We start from the raw sequence: 17,517 nt of genomic DNA, 5'->3' as shown, positions 1-17,517 counted from the left end.
AAATAATACAAGATTGATGATTGATTGAAAACAGAGATAATAATAGCACAAGAAGAATAATAATTGTAGAAGAATGATCATGATTTCAAAAAAATATAAAAGAAAAATTGTAGAAAAATAAGGGAATGAGAACACGGTTGATGACCACCCATGTGAAAAAGATGAAAAGAAGAAGGAAGAAATCTAAGCTCCACGAAATTCAAAAGCGACAAGGGCAAACCTATTACATTAAAAAAAATGCACAATTTTACGGGCTTTTTTTATATTTTATGGATGGTAAATATTTTAAGATTTGGTTACATCTATCTAAATTAACTCGGAATAATTTTATATTTATTTCGCTATTTTTTCAAACTAAAGTTAATAATTTGCCTTTTATATTGATGCCAAAAAAGAAAAAACATGTCATTGGGCCTGGGCCTTAAATTGCATTTTGAGAGATTTGCTCTCATCTTCTTCCCAAGTCGGTCCGATAGTCTCGGCTGTAGCTCTCGCTTCAGTTTAGATCATCTTCAAGCTCACTAGGTAAGCTCCATCTCTTGCTCGATTCTGTTTGGTCGCCATGTAAAGGAATTAGAAGAAGTAACGGAAATGGCTGCTTTCACGAATTGTTTTACTTGTTTGCTGCTGAATCGGCGTCTCTTTAGTTTTCATTAATTAGCAGCTTCTGAATAAGAAGTTGGATGTTTAGCTGTATACCCTATGATGATGGCGATGTTATAAATCGGTGAAACCAAGTAATCTCTCTGATTAATGGTCTCGACGTAAAATTTTTGAAGTCAAGTAGCTTTTGTAAAAAAAGTATACGAACGCATACCCATCGCCTTGGATGGTACAGTTCGAGTTTGAACAGTATTTGTTGTGGGCTTGTTTTGTTAGTCAAGTGACATGTAGGTTCTCAAGCAGCTGTTGTCTATTTAATTTCGAATTTTCTTTTTGTATATTTGTATTTGGATTTAGTCACTTATATTATGTATTGAAGTGATAATATTATGGACCAAGTTAACATGTAGAGATCTGATGCCTGATTGTTTCGATAGTCTAACTTTAGAGATCTGAATTGTAAATCAGTATGTCATCCATTTCATTTTCTTTTTTTAGAAAAGATTAATATATATATTTTTTTTGTTTATTCAGTGCAATCATTGTTCTTCTTACTTTTAACAATAGGTTGATACTTGCGTTTGAGGCAAGATACTGATTTCCATGTGTTAACACTGTTATGAAAATGGGGAGTCCAAAGATATGCACACACTGAACAAAAGAGCTCAGAAAGGGAGCTCCACTTGGCATTTGTAAATAATTACAAAGACCTCTTAAATGTGGAGGTTGTCTAGTGAATTGAAAGCTTGTGGCCATTTCTTGGTTATAGGGTTGGTATTTGACTATTTGGCAAAATGGAAAGTGAAATGAGATGTGCTATCAAAATTTATTCTAAGCTTCCTAAATCTTTTTGTGTTCCTTCTTCTTTGCTTTCATAGACAGTCCTATATAGTTGAAGTAGATAATTGGTCTCCTCAGACCTCAGGATTAATTGTTATTGTGTTTTCTTTTGGTTTGGTGGCGTTTTTCTCATTTAAGTTTTTTCAGTTTCGTTTGGTGTCCCCGTAGCAGTGTCCTTTATCTTCTCTAATGGAAGTACTGTTACTAAAGATGTGACTTCTTTTTAAAGTTAAAATGTGACTTCTTTTTAAAGTTAAAATACCATTTTGGTCTCTTTAGTGTACATACTTTCAACAAATAATAAATTTAGTCTCCACCGGTAATTTATTATTGACTTTATAAAATAAACTTTTGTTATTTATTAGCATTTTGGTTATAAATTTTGAAAATACAATCACTTTTTGTATTTGCTTACAAGAAAATTATTGTTATTATTTCACTTTGCCGATGGAACTTCAATATCTATATCATCTTTTACATCATAAGTAGGTAGAAAGTAGAGACCCCTAGATGGAGGTGCCACCAAATGAAGATTCTGAGCTCCCAGCTTCTGCCGATACTGTTCATCAAGAACAGGATGATGTGCTACCTGTCCCTGATACCATAAATGATGGGTATATAAGCATACAATTTATTTCCTGTAATATTTATTTTTTGGTCATGATGTTCGGTTTTGATCTTGTTTTCTTATAATTAGGTTGTAGCTTCTTGTCTCCCACACTCTGTAGAATACTAGAATACTTGTTACACTGTTAGTTAATTTACAACTTATACGAGGTTTCAGATTTTATGCTTTTATGTGGCCTATGTTTGTATTTGCCTGTAATGGGAGCAAGCGTGGGTTACTTTCAAATGGCTTTAATTCCATTTTCATTTTTTGAGGGCATGTTTAGCAACTTGTAAAAAGTGATCACTTTCTGCCTTTTGAGTTTTTGTTAGGATTACCTTTTTCTAGAGAGGTTAGTTTCAGGAGGACCATAGCTTTGATGAGCATTTCATGTCAAGCTGTTCTGATTTGTTTCTCTAGTAGGTTATATTTATCTTTTGGTAAGACTAAGAGTATTTAACTTGCAATTTCCAGAGTCATGGAGCAGAAACAAGAAATCAATGAGGAAGAAGTAAGAAGTACATTGGAAGCGATTGCATCCACAGGAAAATTCTGGTATCTTTCTTCTCCACTTAATTTCTATTGAATCAGTATGAATATGAAGATGCTACATCAAACGTTTGATCACAGCTCAGACATTGGAACTGAATGAGCTGTTCCAATTGGAACTGCTACATCAAACGTTTGATTAAAGCACTTTGATATGTTGAATGCTTACAGCTTCCTGTTGTAATTTAAATAGGGTGGCGAAGGGGTTCTTTGGTTAAATTCTGCTAGACAAGTTTATGAAAGGTTTTGCTTAAAAGAAATAGGAAATTGTATGTTCTTGAAAAAGCTTACTAATTGGGCAAATAATTCTTTTGTTACTCGTGTCCCATTTCAAAGAACAGTGTAATTTCTCCTCTTGTGGTTATTTTCATTGAAGTTTCTTTTTTGGTACACTCTCTGGGACGTAGGTCTACCCATGGAAATTTCATTAGTCAATGAACTTGCGTTTTTTTAAATTTTCCTTTTTTGATATATTATCTATGGGCCTTGTCTTTATGGAATTCCTGTATCCATCATTTTCTGTTCCATAGAGGACATGATTTAGACCTTATTTTGCAGTCGCATTTTATTTTATTGGAAGCTTTTGTTTTCCTTTATCATTAATTGGTTCTCTGCCGCCTTAATCTAGGGCCACACTGCTTTATTTGTATGTCTCCACAAAAGCTTATTCTTTCTCTTGGAAGTTATGCGTATGCACATGATATTTGTACTGAGCACACAATCAGCTACATAAAATATGAACTGCGTGGATCAGTTTAATGTTTTCTTATTAACTTACAATATACATGTGTATATGTATTTTATGTTCTCAGGTATGATTGGGAGAAATTGAAGAGTATGCTATCCTTTCAACTGAAGCAGGTATGGGGAGGTACGCATGAATACATTTCCTTTGTTTCTTAGCAGTGGATGTTTTAAGGTTTTTGCATAGTGAGCGTGCATATCATATTTGTTGTATTCAGTTTTAAATGAAAAATTTATCACTTTCTTGTTTTCTTTTTGTTCCCATCTTTGAAGGTGCTATCAGAGTATCCTGAAGCAAAAGCATCCAGTGAACAACAAAGTACTTTAGGAGAAACCTTCTCAGAGCTGGTAAAGCGGTTGGATGAAGGTTTGTGAGCTTTTCCTATTGTGTTTACTGTAAATTTATGTGAAAAACCAAGTTTGGGCAGTAAATTACACTTTAAATTATTCAAGTGGTCATGCATTTTTGGAGTCACCTATCTGTGTATAAAATATACTCATTGCTCCCTTTAGTGCGAAATTCAGTCAAACAGCTGTCCAGTTAAAATAATTCAATGAACTTAGTGAGGTTAGGGAATTTTAGGTTATAAAGAAACTAGTTTTGAAAAGTTTTTACTTGTTTCAAATCTATTTATTGAAAACCATTTTTATGTGAAAACAAAGATTTAGAAAAAATCTAGACTAGTTCCACAACCTTCAACTTGTAGATTAACCTAGGGGCACCCTGGCTGCGTAATAGATAGAGATTATTTTTAATAGAGGAAATTGCACAAGCCACCCTTCACTATGGGGTTTGTTACAATTACATCTGTAAACTTTTATTTTGATCAATCACCCTTGAACTTTGTGGTTTGTTACAATCACTACCCTGAACTTTTAATTTGATTAATTATCTTCCAAAAGTTTGTTATTTGTTCCAACCCCTTTGGTTTGTTAATTTTTATTTTTATTGACCCTTGTTTGTGAGCTATATACATATCTTTTAACTAGTTATCTTTTACTGAAGGAACATTTGATGAAATATAATTTTACAAATATCTTGATCCCAACACATTGCGTTTTGATTGCTACAATTGACAAACTATGGAGGCTAATTGATCAAATCCAAAGTCTAAGGGTGTAATTGTAATAGACCACATATTTGATGAGTGATTGATCAAATCAAAAGTTTAGGGGTGTAATTGTAACAACCTCCATAGTTCAAGGGTGGTTTGTTCAATTTTGCCTTATTTTTATGTAAACAGTGGAAATATACAATACCAAAAGACATGAAAGCAACTAATGAGATAAAAAAATCTTTTGTAAGGTATTCCTTACTAGTATTGATAATGATAACAAAAGTAAGGCATTCTAATAGCCCAAGAAGGGTAAATATCTCTATTTGGATTATGTTGTTCGGAAAATTAAATTGTGCTTCAGTACTCCAAAGAAAGCTTCTCTCTCATGTTCTCTCACCTCATGCCTGCCCCCTTTGTGTGGCTAATCTGAAAAATATCCAGCACTTTTTAATTGAATGTGTTTTTGCTTCTAATTGTTGGTTCCGCCTTCTCCTAACATTCAACATTTGTTGGGATTTTTTATCAAGATCTTAAGAACAATGTGAACCAAATTGATGTAATCTAAATAACCTCAAGGAGAAATCCTCCAAGAACCAAGATTATGGATTTTTTATTAGAATGAATAATATTCCCCATACAAGAGGAGAAGACTCCTATTTATAGATTTCTATTACAATTGGGGTAAAAAGGGAATTAACCTAGAATGTTACCTAATTACCCAATTAACCCTTAGCCTTCTTACTCGATTTTTGTTCTTGTTCGATTTTTGCTCGGTGTTCGATACTTCTTTTTTATCTTCTTCATTGGATTTTTCTTCACTTGTGACCATTTCCAAATCAGCGTTTTCAAGATCTTGTTCTTCAATTTTATCTTCAAGATTTTCTATTTGAAAATTTTCCAACTGTGATTCTTTTGTTTTTTCTTTCATGTATGAAACAAATTTGTTCTTGGACTCTTGCAAATAAATTGATGGTTGATCTACATGTTGAGTCGTTCTTGCAAAATCTTGAAAGCAATCTTGAAATCTTGGGGAAACTTTTTGGTACTTTTGATTAGGTCTCCTATGTTCTTGAGCTTCAAACCTTTTTTCTTGAAGAATTTGGCGGAATTTTTGAATTCTTACATGGGGTTCTTGGTAATTTTGGACTAGTTTTCTCTTTTCTTGCACTTCAAACTTTCTTTCTTGATGGTTTCGTCCAGCTCTATGTACTCCAGCCCCTCGAATGCCTCGTTGCCCCCAATCTTGGACTAAATTTTGACGTTCTTTGGGGCATACTTGGCCAGAAATTCGGCTGGCAATGCGCCGAACTTCTTGGTGGTTTCTATTGCTGATTTCTTGCTGCTGGGGAAGGGCAGTCAACGCCACTTCAAGCTGGCGAGCAAGTCGTTCCATGGTGGCTTCAAGATTTCCCATTCGGTCGAACACTTCTATCATGCTTTCTTCAATGGCCATCAATCGGGCGGTCGAAGTGCGTGGAGATGGGATCTCTTCTTCATTCGGCACTACATCCTCTCCCTTGCCGGAGGTGTTCTTGCCAGTCACAGCTCCCTTCATCGGTGAAGCTGGTATCAATTTGATGTAATCTAAGTAACCTCAAGGAGAAATCCTCCAAGAACCAAGATTATGGATTTTTTATTGGAATGAATAATATCCCTCGTATAAGAGGAGAAGACTCCTATTTATAGATTTCTATTACAATTGGGGTAAAAAGGGAATTAACCTAGAATATTACCTAATTACCCAATTAACCCTTGGCCTTCTTACATCACAAATTCTTGCTGGTTCAGCCGTGAAGAAGAAAACAACTGAATTTGTGGGTAAACGCAGTAAAAGCTCTCTTAGTTGAAGTCTAGTTTGTAAGAAACCAAAGAGTTTTCCATGATAAACCTTCAACTTGGATGGAACGTTATGATTCTGTTCGGTTGAGCGCATCCTCATGGTGTTCACCATCCAAATATTTTCAAGATTACTCTTCGCAGGAAATTTTGTTAAATTAGCTCGCCTTTATAGCCTTGAAGTCTTCGATCATTATATCTTCCGAATCAGCCTTACGCATCAACCAATTTTCTGCTCAATCAAGGGTTATTCTTCTTTGTTCTTGGCTGCTGCCTTTGTTTTTATGTTTTGTTTTTGGACAGCTTATGTATCTTTAGTTATGGCCTTGTATTTGTGGCTCTTTGCTTTACTTTGTTTTGATCTTGTATTGGGAATAGGATCCTAGTTTAAAGGGTTTATTTTTGTTTCTTGGATGTGATGAGGGTACTATGGGGTGTCAACTTAGTTGAGATGCTCGGGTGCATCCGCTGATCCTCCCCCTTTTGCTTTTTGTATAACTCTCATCTACATTGAGTTTTGTTTCTCTATCTTTCTATATACTTGTTAGAATCCTTTCCTTATTTTCTAAATATTTTCCTTGTTAGAATCCTAGAATATTTATGAAAAGATTATGAGAATATTTTCCTTATTTCCGAAATATTTTCCTTTTTTATTCCCTTGCATACTCTATTTATTCTCCCTTGTACCTATTGTATTATTCACTAAAAAATAATAACAACAAACAATCGTGGTTTTTCTCCCGGTACTTGGGTTTTCACGTAAATCGGTTGTGCGCTTTGTCTCTCCTCTCCTTTCAATAATATTAATGATAGTGAGACTCGTATCCTTTAAAAAAAATAACAAAAGTAAAGTGTTCTAAGTCTTACAGTACCCTAGCCGATCACAGAGAGCTGGTTCTCTCCCTCCTCTTGGCTACTTACTATTACAGAAAAAGCATACCCTAACTACTGACAATTCATTTGTTATATACATGCAACCTCAGTCACTCCCATAACCATTTGGTGGTCCCCCTTTCTTAACTAACTTTCCCTGACTTCCTGTCTCGCCCCTTCTCGCATATTTCAGTAGAATCAGTGGCCTAACATCTTCATCCTTGGGCACAAATAGAAGTTGTACTCAAGGATTTTCTACAAAGCCAAAGCCCACAGAGATTACAAAAAGCTCTCGATCTGATCTCAATAAAAGAGCATTTAACTTCCATTGCGAACAAACTTATTTTAGTTTGGTCTTCTTTATTTAGCTCATTGTATATTTCTCTTGTACTTTGAGTTCTTATTATTAATAAAGAAGTTTGTCTCCGTTTAAAAAAAAGACTTATTTTATTTATTGTTTTACTTTGCAGCACTTCATAGCTTCGTTGAAGGTCCTCCATTTACCCTTCAAAGGATTTGTGAGGTGATTATCCATATCCACTAAAATGCAATTTTTTTATTTAAATTTTCATTTTAACTTTTTAGTTTGCTCATGTTATCCAGCAAATAGAATTTTTTTTTGGCACAATATCAAATATTTGAAGCAACCATATCTTGATTTCTCTCTCTTGCCTTTCCTTTTCTGTTATAATACTTTCAAAGATGGAAAAAGTTACAGAAAGAGTTTTCTTTTTTTTCATACCTTCTTTCTTTGATGGTCATAAATTGATGTTGCCTAATTATGATTATTATCATTGTTTAAATAATTTTTCCAAAATTGGATGTGCAAACAGATCCTACTGGATGCATGTACCATCTATCCCAATCTCTCAAAGCTTGCTCTAGCTCTGGAAAAGGTAAAGGTGTTTTCTGCTATTGATCTTTTGTGTGTTTATTTTCTTTCTCATTTTGGACTTGTTCTTTATTTTATTTTGTATATCTGAATGCGGCCTGGTTTTTCTTCCCCTTTTTCATTGTTCATTTAAAAAAATTTATTTGTGGCCCTTCATTGAACTGTTGATGTATGGTTCTTTATCTTCAAATATGATACTTACTCATGTGTTCAAATTAATGTAAACTAAATTACCGTTATTATGAAGGCTGAAATTTTCTGGGAGCTTTGTTCGGGTTGGTTATCTTTTAAATTTAGGAACTTTTCGTCCTCCTGTATCTTCATCGGGTTTTCTTTCCATGTAAAAGTTGTCTTGAAAGAAGTATTGTGATTTTTTAGTTTTTATTTTAAATGTTGGTTGCCTTAATGTTGGATCATAAATCTCTTGATGGGTAACGCTCAATGTCATGTCTACATTTATAGAATCTTCTGGTGACATCCACACTTGCCGTCAGTTCTGACCTGCATGTACCGTCCTCCAACCCAAAGCCAAACGAGTCAGATGAATCGGAGAAAGCTGAAGAACAAAAGCTATCCAATGCAGTAGAAAATGGAATTGAACCTATAGCTGGAGACGGGGATGAAGTAATGGTGGAGGTTGAAGAGGCTGATATGAACGATGATATGACGATGGACATGGAAACTTTTGAAGAAATAGTTGGATCATCTGAGACAAATAATGCTCCAAACAGTAATTCTTAGCTTTCCTGGCACACCTTAAAGCTAGCTGCTGTAGTTCGGCTGATCTTTTCACAGTGAGGAGACATGGCTGGTAAGCCATAGTTCTTCGATATATCAATTTGTTCAATCCAATATAATTCGATTCGGATGTGTTATCTTGCTCTTGGGAGAGTAATGGGTGGTTAGTTGCAACTTGGAATTAGCCTACAATATGAGCCCTCTTACTATTTTGGCAGGGATGTTTTCTTGATTAAATATTTGAGTGAACCGATGTTTTTAGTTTCTGAACTTTTGATATGACACTTCTCATATGGCCAATGAAAATGATTTGGCGCTTTGCAACTGTCCACTCCTAATTTATTGACAGGTTGATAGTATTAATTTTTCTCATATGGTCTTGAGCCCAACTGCTCTATTTATTTAGATTCGGCGGAAAATTTGATGATTTCCTGGGGGCCTTTACAAACTCTAGCTTTGAAAAACTTAGAATAATGATAATAAATTTATATCCACGTTATTAAATATACAAAAATAAACCAAATTATATACAAAATATAATAAGATTTTAAATTCAATTGAGAGACAAATAAACGATGTTTATCATGATCATCAATAGCATCTAAAATTTTATTCATCAATAATTTTTTTAATTTACATTCCTTTTTAATTAATTGTAAATAATTGCAAGATGGGGATGTACTAAAAACTTCCAAGTTCCAATAAAGTATTTGAAATAACCAAAGCTCCAGTTAACTTATTACAGGTCGGTTGGACAATCATTTATGTGATTGATGTGATAAATAAATTACAGTGGAACTACTAAAAACTTCTAAGTTCCAACATAGCATTTACAACGGCTAAATTTTATAGCTCGGTTTGTCGATCATTTATGTAATTCATGTGATAATTAAATTACAGTAGAAGTACTAAAAACTTCGAAGTTCTAATAAAGCATTTGCAATGACCAATCTCCATTCGCTTGAGGCTGCAAAGCATACATTCCGACTTCTGTTGCTTTCAAGGATGAAAATCTTCAGTTATGGCGGATTCTATAAATTTGTCAGCCAAAGGTAGTATGATTATCAAGGTATGACACCAATCATGAAAATTTTCGGACTATTCCTACAGTAAATGAACACTAATATTCACATAAACCTGCAATTCACTAGACCACATCTTGAATTTTCCCCCATTGACCTAGCTGTACAATTCAAGAATTATTTACACTCTCACTTCAACTACATCTCCATCTTTCAATTCTGTATTGGGTAATACTGGCAGACCATTAATCAAAACCAGCCTACCCTCGGATCCAACCCTTCTAGCGGCATCTGCGGCTGTGCTACCAGTTCTTAACCTCATTATCTCACCAAGGGGCCAGCAAACAATTACCACTTCCTCGAGCGTGATGGAGCTTCGACAAACATAATACTCTCCTCCCTGTTTCGCCTGTCTAAAGTTACCAGCTTCACAAAGTAGTTGCTCCTCCCATTGAAGCATCGTCCTCAGAAAACGCACCTGGACTTTGAAGTAAACGTTAAGGCTTAAACATCACACCACTACCCCTCAATACACATGACATCAAAATCTAATGAGAGTTAAGTTTTTCTTTCTGTTCATGAAGCTATTTGATTGAATGGGTGGTGCAAAAATAGAATTCTGGCACTAAATAGCATGATGTACTTTGTAGATTTATTAAAAAGGTTTTTCAAACAGGTAATTTTGTTTAGTAATTAGAACAAAACCTTCGTATTGATGCTAGCGTCAGTAGAGATTGATGCGACTGAGTTTGAACTTGTCCTAGATGAAGCAGTCTCAATCTGTTTGCCCTCAGAAATGGCAGACATTATGGCCCAATATTCAAATTCTTCCTGCTCTGTAAAATCAATGACCTGAATGAAGGTTGGAAGTAGCCGACCAAATTGGTCTTGCTGCATGAGAAGACATCAACCAATGTTATGAACTAGTAAACTATGGTACGTGATGTTAGAAAATAACAGTGTCTAACTACGACAGTATAGAAAGTGACATATTAGATACTCATGATCCAATTTCTGACTTTCTGTGCTGGAATAGTAACAGCAATTAGATGAAAGCTGATAATTTTCAAAGTATTGAGGAAAGAACTAATTCAGCACACCATATGGCCCCTCCTGTCTTAGCTTGCCTATAAAATAACATTAATCCACGTATATATCCAAGATCTCCATAAATAATGACTGCAAAGTTCCTGATAAATTTCGGTAGCACAATACTTGTTGCATTCTGCTTTGAAAATTCTTATCAGAAGACGGACATTCTTATTTGTGACAATTTCTGTAACCCTAGCTCTCTTTTTATTCTTTCATTCATAACAATGAAACTACATCTATATCATACATACATGAAAGCATATGCGTATGTGAATAAAAGAATACAATGGTGGAGACACCAAGGGAGAAAATAAAAATTAATTCGACCTTAACTAGAGCAATCACATAAATCTAGATGCATACCTTATGGTACATACCATCCCGACAGAGTGTATACTTCTCTAGACAAGTACACCAATCCCCATGACCTGGTTCACACCACCATTCCTCAGACACCTGAAAATGAATCAGCAGCAGCACTGGAACAAATCTCAATCTGAATAAGAACTTTGAGAAAACAATTCAATACAAGATTGAACATTTTATAGCGTACTTTATGTTAGTGTGAAGTGGACCATTAGATCATCGTTAGGAAAAGAACCTAGCATGGGCGAGGTTTGTATTTTATTTTGGTCCTACTTTCCGTTCATATTAAGACGTTTAATACTTCTCCAACTAAATCATCATACAAGTTCCCCGAAATATTACTTTACTAATCAGAATTTAATTGCGGCAAACAAAGTTCTTCACATTAATATGTTCTGAATTATCTGGACAATCAAGAAACTAAACCTTTTTGTATAATCTAGCATAAGCCTCCCAACGCTTTATTTGGAACGAAGAACTTCGATCAGCCACGGCTTCAGAAGCTGCAAGTCCAAAGCTCACAGCAACAAGCAGTTCCCTTCCGTCCTCATCCACTCTGCAAATACATTATCAAATGTAAACGCAACTTATTGAATTGTTTGCTGCGAGCCTGTTGCATAAATCTAGATTAACAGACATACCTAATAATAACAGCAGCAAGCAAGTGACTTCCTTCCACTCTAAGAACCGGATGGCCAGCTTTGAGAAAACCGTACTTGTGAGAATCATCTTCGATGGAATTCTGGAACTCTGTATCAGAGAAATACCGGGATACATCTCTTTCAGAATCATCCTTGCTGCTTAACGACGGGGTTTTGTTTCCGTTTTCCTTGTAAAGCCAATGTGCAGCAAGTCCATGTTCAGCATATTCATGCATCCTCTAAAATTGAAACAAGAGTCAAATGATCAACATGAAAGCCTGATAAGAACCTCACAAACTTCATCCTGATAGAAGTTTGTTAATACCTGTGTTCTTATTTGTACTTCCAAAGGAGAGTTATCGGGACCCAATACTGCAGTGTGCAGAGACTGAAATAAAAAAATTGAAAGTTAACCAGAGGCCATGAATGGAGGACTACACGCCAGAGGAAAAAAGGTTAAGCTTTTGTAAATGATTATTAACAAAATACAAAGAACACTACTCTTTTGAGAAATCTTGTCTTTGGGTTATGCTCTTCTTTTGTGAATTTCATACAATGAATTTGCAAGAAGAGAGGCAATCTTATGTAACTCAATTTCTTGATTTTAGTACTTTTCTGAATTCATTTTGAGTAATATTTCCTTTGTCAGTGGTAAGGGCGTACGAACCAACTAGGAATTGAACTCATTTTAGTATGTGCACCATAAGAAGAGTTTTTTGTAACTTCCTTCGATTTTTGGGTTGAGTCTTTCTTCACTACGTTCATCAATAAATTGCTCTTATCATATATTAGTACAGATTTTTTTTCCTTAAAAAAGCATGCATAATGTTTATAAAAGGTACTTATCTTTTTGGGATCCTTCATTGTTTGGTAACCAAGCATTAAATTAATTCATTAGCAACAAAATAGCATAAACATCTTTAACCTGGTAACCACTAGGCTTCGGGTTAACGATGTAATCGTCAAATTCACCATCAATGGGGGCCCATAGTCTGCACAGTGAAAATTAAATAATACAATGAGGAAAGAGGAATTAACAGATCAAAATCAGTGCCGTGAAGAATTGCAGAGATTATGTATTGAACAAAATTGAATGAAGCCCGCATGTTCTGCAAGTGTTTACTTGATGTATAATCTAGCTTTACAAATAAGAAAAATATGTTTCACACAATTGAAGTAAAAAATTTGAGAGATATTTGTCCCACAAAACTACTATAAAGGAATGGACTAGAACAGCTAATTTCTCACACCCTGCGTATGATTTGGAAAGATCTCTTAAAGAGCACTTGGACGAGAAAATTAATTAATGATACAAGTCTCTTTAATCAACAGATCAAAATTCTTTGTTGATATATTTTATTCTTCTAGCCACGGTGTAAATTGTTATGATTGTGTTTGTTCCATTTCTAATATAAAATAGGAGAATTGTCAAAAATAGCAAAAAGAGGTAAATATTTACCCTCTGTAACAAAATCAAGGGTAATGAATTTTTGTCATATAAAGTATAAATAGTTTGTTCTTTTTATTATTTTTGAAATAACTCCTATACGATATTACTTTGAGATTTAGTTAAGATGGTTATTAAAATGAGATAAATAAATACACAGATACAAGTATAATATTATGGAATAACATCTAAGAATAAACAAAGTGAGGGGTGGACACGGCATCCTTTACAGGACCAAATAACTACAAAAGAAGAAGTAAACCCACGGGAATACTTGGTCTATTTTTCCACAAAGCCATTGTCATTTATCTTGAAGAGAAACAAGGGTAGTTTCTAGCATGTCAAGTCCACTTTGGTTTGCATATGTGAATACAGGAGATGCACAAAGCCATTGTAATTTGTAAATCAAATAAAAGTTTCTAATGTAAAAAGTAACAACGAATAATAAGAACATTACTAACTTGTACAAGTTTAATCATGATACCATTTTTTTTAAAAAAAGTTCAATGGTGACACAGAAGCACATGCAAGCACAAATTATTTCACCAATATGGTTTTGCCAGTGTTGTCAGAAAGCATTTGTTTTTATGAGAAACCAACCTTTAATTGAGAAAAATACTACGGCATTCAATAAACAAAGTCCACAAAGAAGGATCCAGACAACATAAAAGGACTCCAATCAAGAAAAAATGAGACCTAATGGGTCGGTAATGACAAAAAGCTTTGTTGCCAATGCCCACAGAGAAATATAGAAACTAACAAGGGACAAAATATCACACAAAATACCTAACAAGCTGGCGCGGTAAACATTTGTAGCATGCATTAGATTACTTCTTTTTTTTTTTTTTTTAATGAACAAGAATCAATGTTTCTGTTGGAACATGTTATCCAACATTTCCGTTGAAGGCTAAACTTAAACCCAAAGGTACTGCTAAATAGTGTCCAAACACCTTAACGCAGCTATCATCCTTACCAATTATCCTTAGCAGAGGAGCTGCCAACGAGAATTCTTCTTATGGGAAAGTCGTTCATCCACACAATATAAAAGCTTAAAAAAGGATAGAGGAAGCTTAGTGTGGTAAACAAAAAGTGGTAAGTTCAGTTTACTTGTGTACAGTATGGAGAAGACTGTAACAACACTGAACAGCAGGTCCATGTAGAGTTCCATTCTTATCCCCAACAACTACCCTTAATGCTCGGGTATCATATACCTTATTGATACTGACATCTTTCCGTTTCATCTGTGAGTGAAGACACAAGAAGGATTCCAGTGTTATAAATTAGAACTATGCATAACTACAAACACTTGCATGAAAAGAATATATTATGTTTGATTTATTAATACTGTTTGGTCTGTTAGTTAGCCACTAAGATGCCAAACCAGCCCTCGGTGACAGAAAAATATAGCCATCTATAGGGGTGAGGATAAAGTCATGCAAATTTCTACATGCACCCAAAGCACACATACCAAACCTTGTATAAGAGACACATATCGGAGGAAAAGTGAAAAACTAGGTTGGCGAGCATGCAGTTTGAAATCACTTCGTAGGACGCAGAGAAGAGATATAATGAGAAACAGAGAGAGGAGCCAACCAAAACTACAATTTTAATCCTTTAAACCAAAAGATTCATTACTTAACCTACAAAAATATAACATAACGTTTCAACCAAGTTGTCCGGAGCTCGACTGGCCTCACCACTAAAAGTTGTGGAGATTAAATCCAAAATCACTGGGATAAAAAACTGAGAATAGAAGATATTCTGCCAGAATAGAGCCCCACTCATTATCCAGGGATAATTTTCAAGTACAAGAACAGAAACCATACTAAAATTGTGCACAATGGGACAGTAATTGATTATGATTTAGTCATGTCAATATAATGCTAACCAAGAGATGAGTCCATTCTTACCTTGCTGTATATACTGTATAAACTCTTTAGTCTGCTGGACAAAGTTACTTCCATCCCTGGAACATAACTGCAAGGATGGGGGGGAAGCATAATGGACAGATATGAGCAGCACTATACATGCACAAATAAAATAGAGATATGGAAGATAGAAGCAGACATACGAGACTGATATAATCAATTCTTGCTCTAACGCTTCTTCACAAACCACCAGAGCTGCTAAAGCATTCCTAGCTTCTTGCATGACTTTTGGTTGTATACAAGCATCAATACTCTTTTGGAGATTATTTAGATAACTTGTCCGTTTCCTTCTGTCTGCCAAGATGTCAAATGGTACAACAGCTTCCAAAAGTTCCTGAAGTAGGGAATGAGAGGATAAATTTTATAATTCTTCAAGAACTAGTAAATATATACCCCAGGCCCAACCACTTAGGCACAGAAACGTTAAATTTTACTCTGATGTTCTAATTTCCTCCTCCAATCATATACATATTTTTATGAACAATTAGATTTCAATAAAATAAATGAAAGTACAAAAGAAGATCCTATAGAAGAATCAAACACACCCAATACAAGACTGCAAAGGAAAGAAACCCAAAACAAATTAGATAAAGGAGTTTGAGCTCCCCTGTCCCCCATGGAGACACAAGAGATACCCACCGCAAGCCAGACTGACCAAACAATGATAGGCCGATCATACACCCTGTTTTATAAGCATACTTGCCAAACAATCCATTTCGAAAAGTTAAGCTTATTAAGTCAAACAAGCATAAATTCCCCAGAAAACATGATTTTTCATCATTTTCAACATTTAGTTGAATCTTATGGATAATGATTAAAGAAACAAATTAATAGGAGTAATTTTCATTACTTTACGAAGCCATGTTGAAGTCATGTACTACAAAATAAAGAAAAAGAAGATAGCGAAAAAAATAAACTGGAAAAAAAAATACCTTAGAAAAAGAAAAATGGCCACTATAACTCGAATGTTTGAAACGAGACATTCTAACAAAATTTTCAAAAAGCAAGACATTTGCCCCTAAATCCCTAGTAGAAAGCACATGAAAGAAATTTTTATCCTCCATTCGAGGTACTTGCCTTCATGTTTGTGGCCTCATCAGTCACAGTTATGGGCATATTGTGACAACAAGTTGAACTGCTGCTATCCAATGATGGAAAGTCAGCTCTGGCAGATATTTTTCGAGAACTTCCAGCTCTGCTACTAGGCATCCACATAGAAGCTAATTCTGAACGCAACTTCAGGAACATTTGGGGCTGCAAAATGACCAACGAGAAATGAGACAATTTCAGAGACTAAACACCGTGAGCTCTATGCCTAAACAGAATGGTAAAATTAGATAGTAGTAAAAGAAATTAGAAACATAATTCGTACTTTGTTTTTTTGTTTTTCTTTTTTTGTACCAATCAAATGCATACTTAAAGGACCGATCATATAAGAAAGTTCTCTCCTACTACATACAGTTGTACATGTAATTAAATCAATTATTTTGTCTTAATATTCTTTTTCTAATGGGCCTAGGAAGTCATACATATGTGTAAAAATAAGTTGTGGCCAAAACAAAGACCAAGATCAACCTGAAGAACTGCAAAACACAAATCTTCCAGTTCAGCTTTCAGTGCCCACAATCCCAATCTAGAAGCGAGTGAGCACCAAATAACCAAGGTCTCCTGTGCAACAGCTTGAGCCTTAGGCAGTGGTAAAGCGTAACTGTCAAAAAGTGATCATGGTTAACTACTCATAAAGCTACAATATCAAATTATCTCCATGAAGATTGGGAAATATTTTTCCAATCTTCCTTAGTTTGCAGCCTACCTTTGCCCTCTTCTTTTGTAATTTCATATCATCTACAGTTGAAATGCTGCTATTAAATGTTATCTATTTTTTTTTAAAAAAAACTCATTATCTAAAAACCAAAAGACAAAATTGAAAATTTTGAGGTTGAGAATTTAGTTTCAGTTTAAAGGAAAAGGAGAAAAAGTAAGGGAGGAAACTGAATCCCACCCATTATACATAAATAGATCATCAGAACTAAGTGAAGAGTTAGTACATGGTTCTCATGTTGTGAAGACGGTCTGCAAGCTTGATGAGCACAACACGTGGATCATCAACCATGCCTAAGAGCATAACTCGCAATTTATTTGCCTAAAACAAATAGTTCAAGCATGAGAAAGATTGACCAGAAGTCTTAGGTGGGTAGAATGAGTATCTAAAGAATGTTGATCATATTTATAACCATATAGTCAGTGCAAGGCTTCACGAATCCTGTCAAGAAAAGAAGCA

General features: G+C 34.8%; 2 protein-coding genes across 8 annotated transcripts in view; one reads left to right on the top strand and one right to left on the bottom strand.

Moving 5' to 3' along the window:
* The first annotated feature begins 406 nt into the window (after window positions 1-406).
* LOC101208205 (serine/threonine-protein phosphatase 4 regulatory subunit 2) lies at window positions 407-9,110 on the top strand. 6 transcript variants are annotated; one of them, XM_011655036.2, is made up of 8 exons: window positions 407-525; window positions 1,933-2,057; window positions 2,525-2,605; window positions 3,412-3,460; window positions 3,617-3,710; window positions 7,581-7,633; window positions 7,944-8,006; window positions 8,465-9,110. In XM_011655036.2, exons 2-8 carry the CDS (start codon window positions 1,954-1,956, stop codon window positions 8,741-8,743), a joined length of 723 nt encoding a protein of 240 aa, XP_011653338.1. In that variant the 5' UTR covers window positions 407-525; window positions 1,933-1,953; the 3' UTR covers window positions 8,744-9,110. The 6 variants fall into 6 exon arrangements, 5 of the variants coding, with proteins under 5 accessions (XP_011653338.1, XP_011653339.1, XP_011653340.1 ...); XM_011655037.2 differs by having other exon boundaries at window positions 422-525; window positions 1,930-2,057; XR_004215983.1 differs by having other exon boundaries at window positions 496-525; window positions 3,412-3,470.
* Window positions 9,111-9,419: 309 nt separating this feature from the next.
* The window catches only part of LOC101208449, a 28,247-nt gene continuing 20,149 nt past the window's right edge, over window positions 9,420-17,517 (bottom strand). For both annotated transcript variants that reach the window (XM_011655033.2, XM_011655034.2), the window contains exons 7-19: window positions 17,285-17,379; window positions 16,812-16,944; window positions 16,314-16,490; window positions 15,380-15,570; window positions 15,219-15,285; window positions 14,416-14,549; window positions 12,787-12,853; window positions 12,187-12,249; window positions 11,862-12,100; window positions 11,647-11,776; window positions 11,218-11,310; window positions 10,468-10,653; window positions 9,420-10,240 (exon numbers count right to left, since the gene is read on the bottom strand). In XM_011655033.2, coding sequence (XP_011653335.1) covers window positions 9,944-10,240; window positions 10,468-10,653; window positions 11,218-11,310; window positions 11,647-11,776; window positions 11,862-12,100; window positions 12,187-12,249; window positions 12,787-12,853; window positions 14,416-14,549; window positions 15,219-15,285; window positions 15,380-15,570; window positions 16,314-16,490; window positions 16,812-16,944; window positions 17,285-17,379 — 1,872 coding nt within the window. In that variant the 3' untranslated portion in view covers window positions 9,420-9,943. The remainder of the gene's footprint in view (window positions 10,241-10,467; window positions 10,654-11,217; window positions 11,311-11,646; window positions 11,777-11,861; window positions 12,101-12,186; window positions 12,250-12,786; window positions 12,854-14,415; window positions 14,550-15,218; window positions 15,286-15,379; window positions 15,571-16,313; window positions 16,491-16,811; window positions 16,945-17,284; window positions 17,380-17,517) is intronic.

The sequence above is a fragment of the Cucumis sativus genome, chromosome 4 (assembly GCF_000004075.3).
Source record: "Cucumis sativus cultivar 9930 chromosome 4, Cucumber_9930_V3, whole genome shotgun sequence".
Classification (NCBI taxonomy): Eukaryota; Viridiplantae; Streptophyta; class Magnoliopsida; order Cucurbitales; family Cucurbitaceae; genus Cucumis; species Cucumis sativus.
Note: the sequence above shows the minus strand (reverse complement) of the source record. Positions and strands in the feature narration are given on the sequence as shown.

Excerpts from the sequence above, each read along its gene's own strand:
- LOC101208205 (XM_011655036.2), top strand. The coding sequence starts at position 1,954 with ATGGAGGTGCCACCAAATGAAGATTCTGAGCTCCCAGCTTCTGCCGAT. Across the intron at positions 2,058-2,524 it reads CCTGATACCATAAATGATGG|AGTCATGGAGCAGAAACAAG; the intron begins GTATATAAGCAT and ends TGCAATTTCCAG. Across the intron at positions 2,606-3,411 it reads GCATCCACAGGAAAATTCTG|GTATGATTGGGAGAAATTGA; the intron begins GTATCTTTCTTC and ends TTATGTTCTCAG.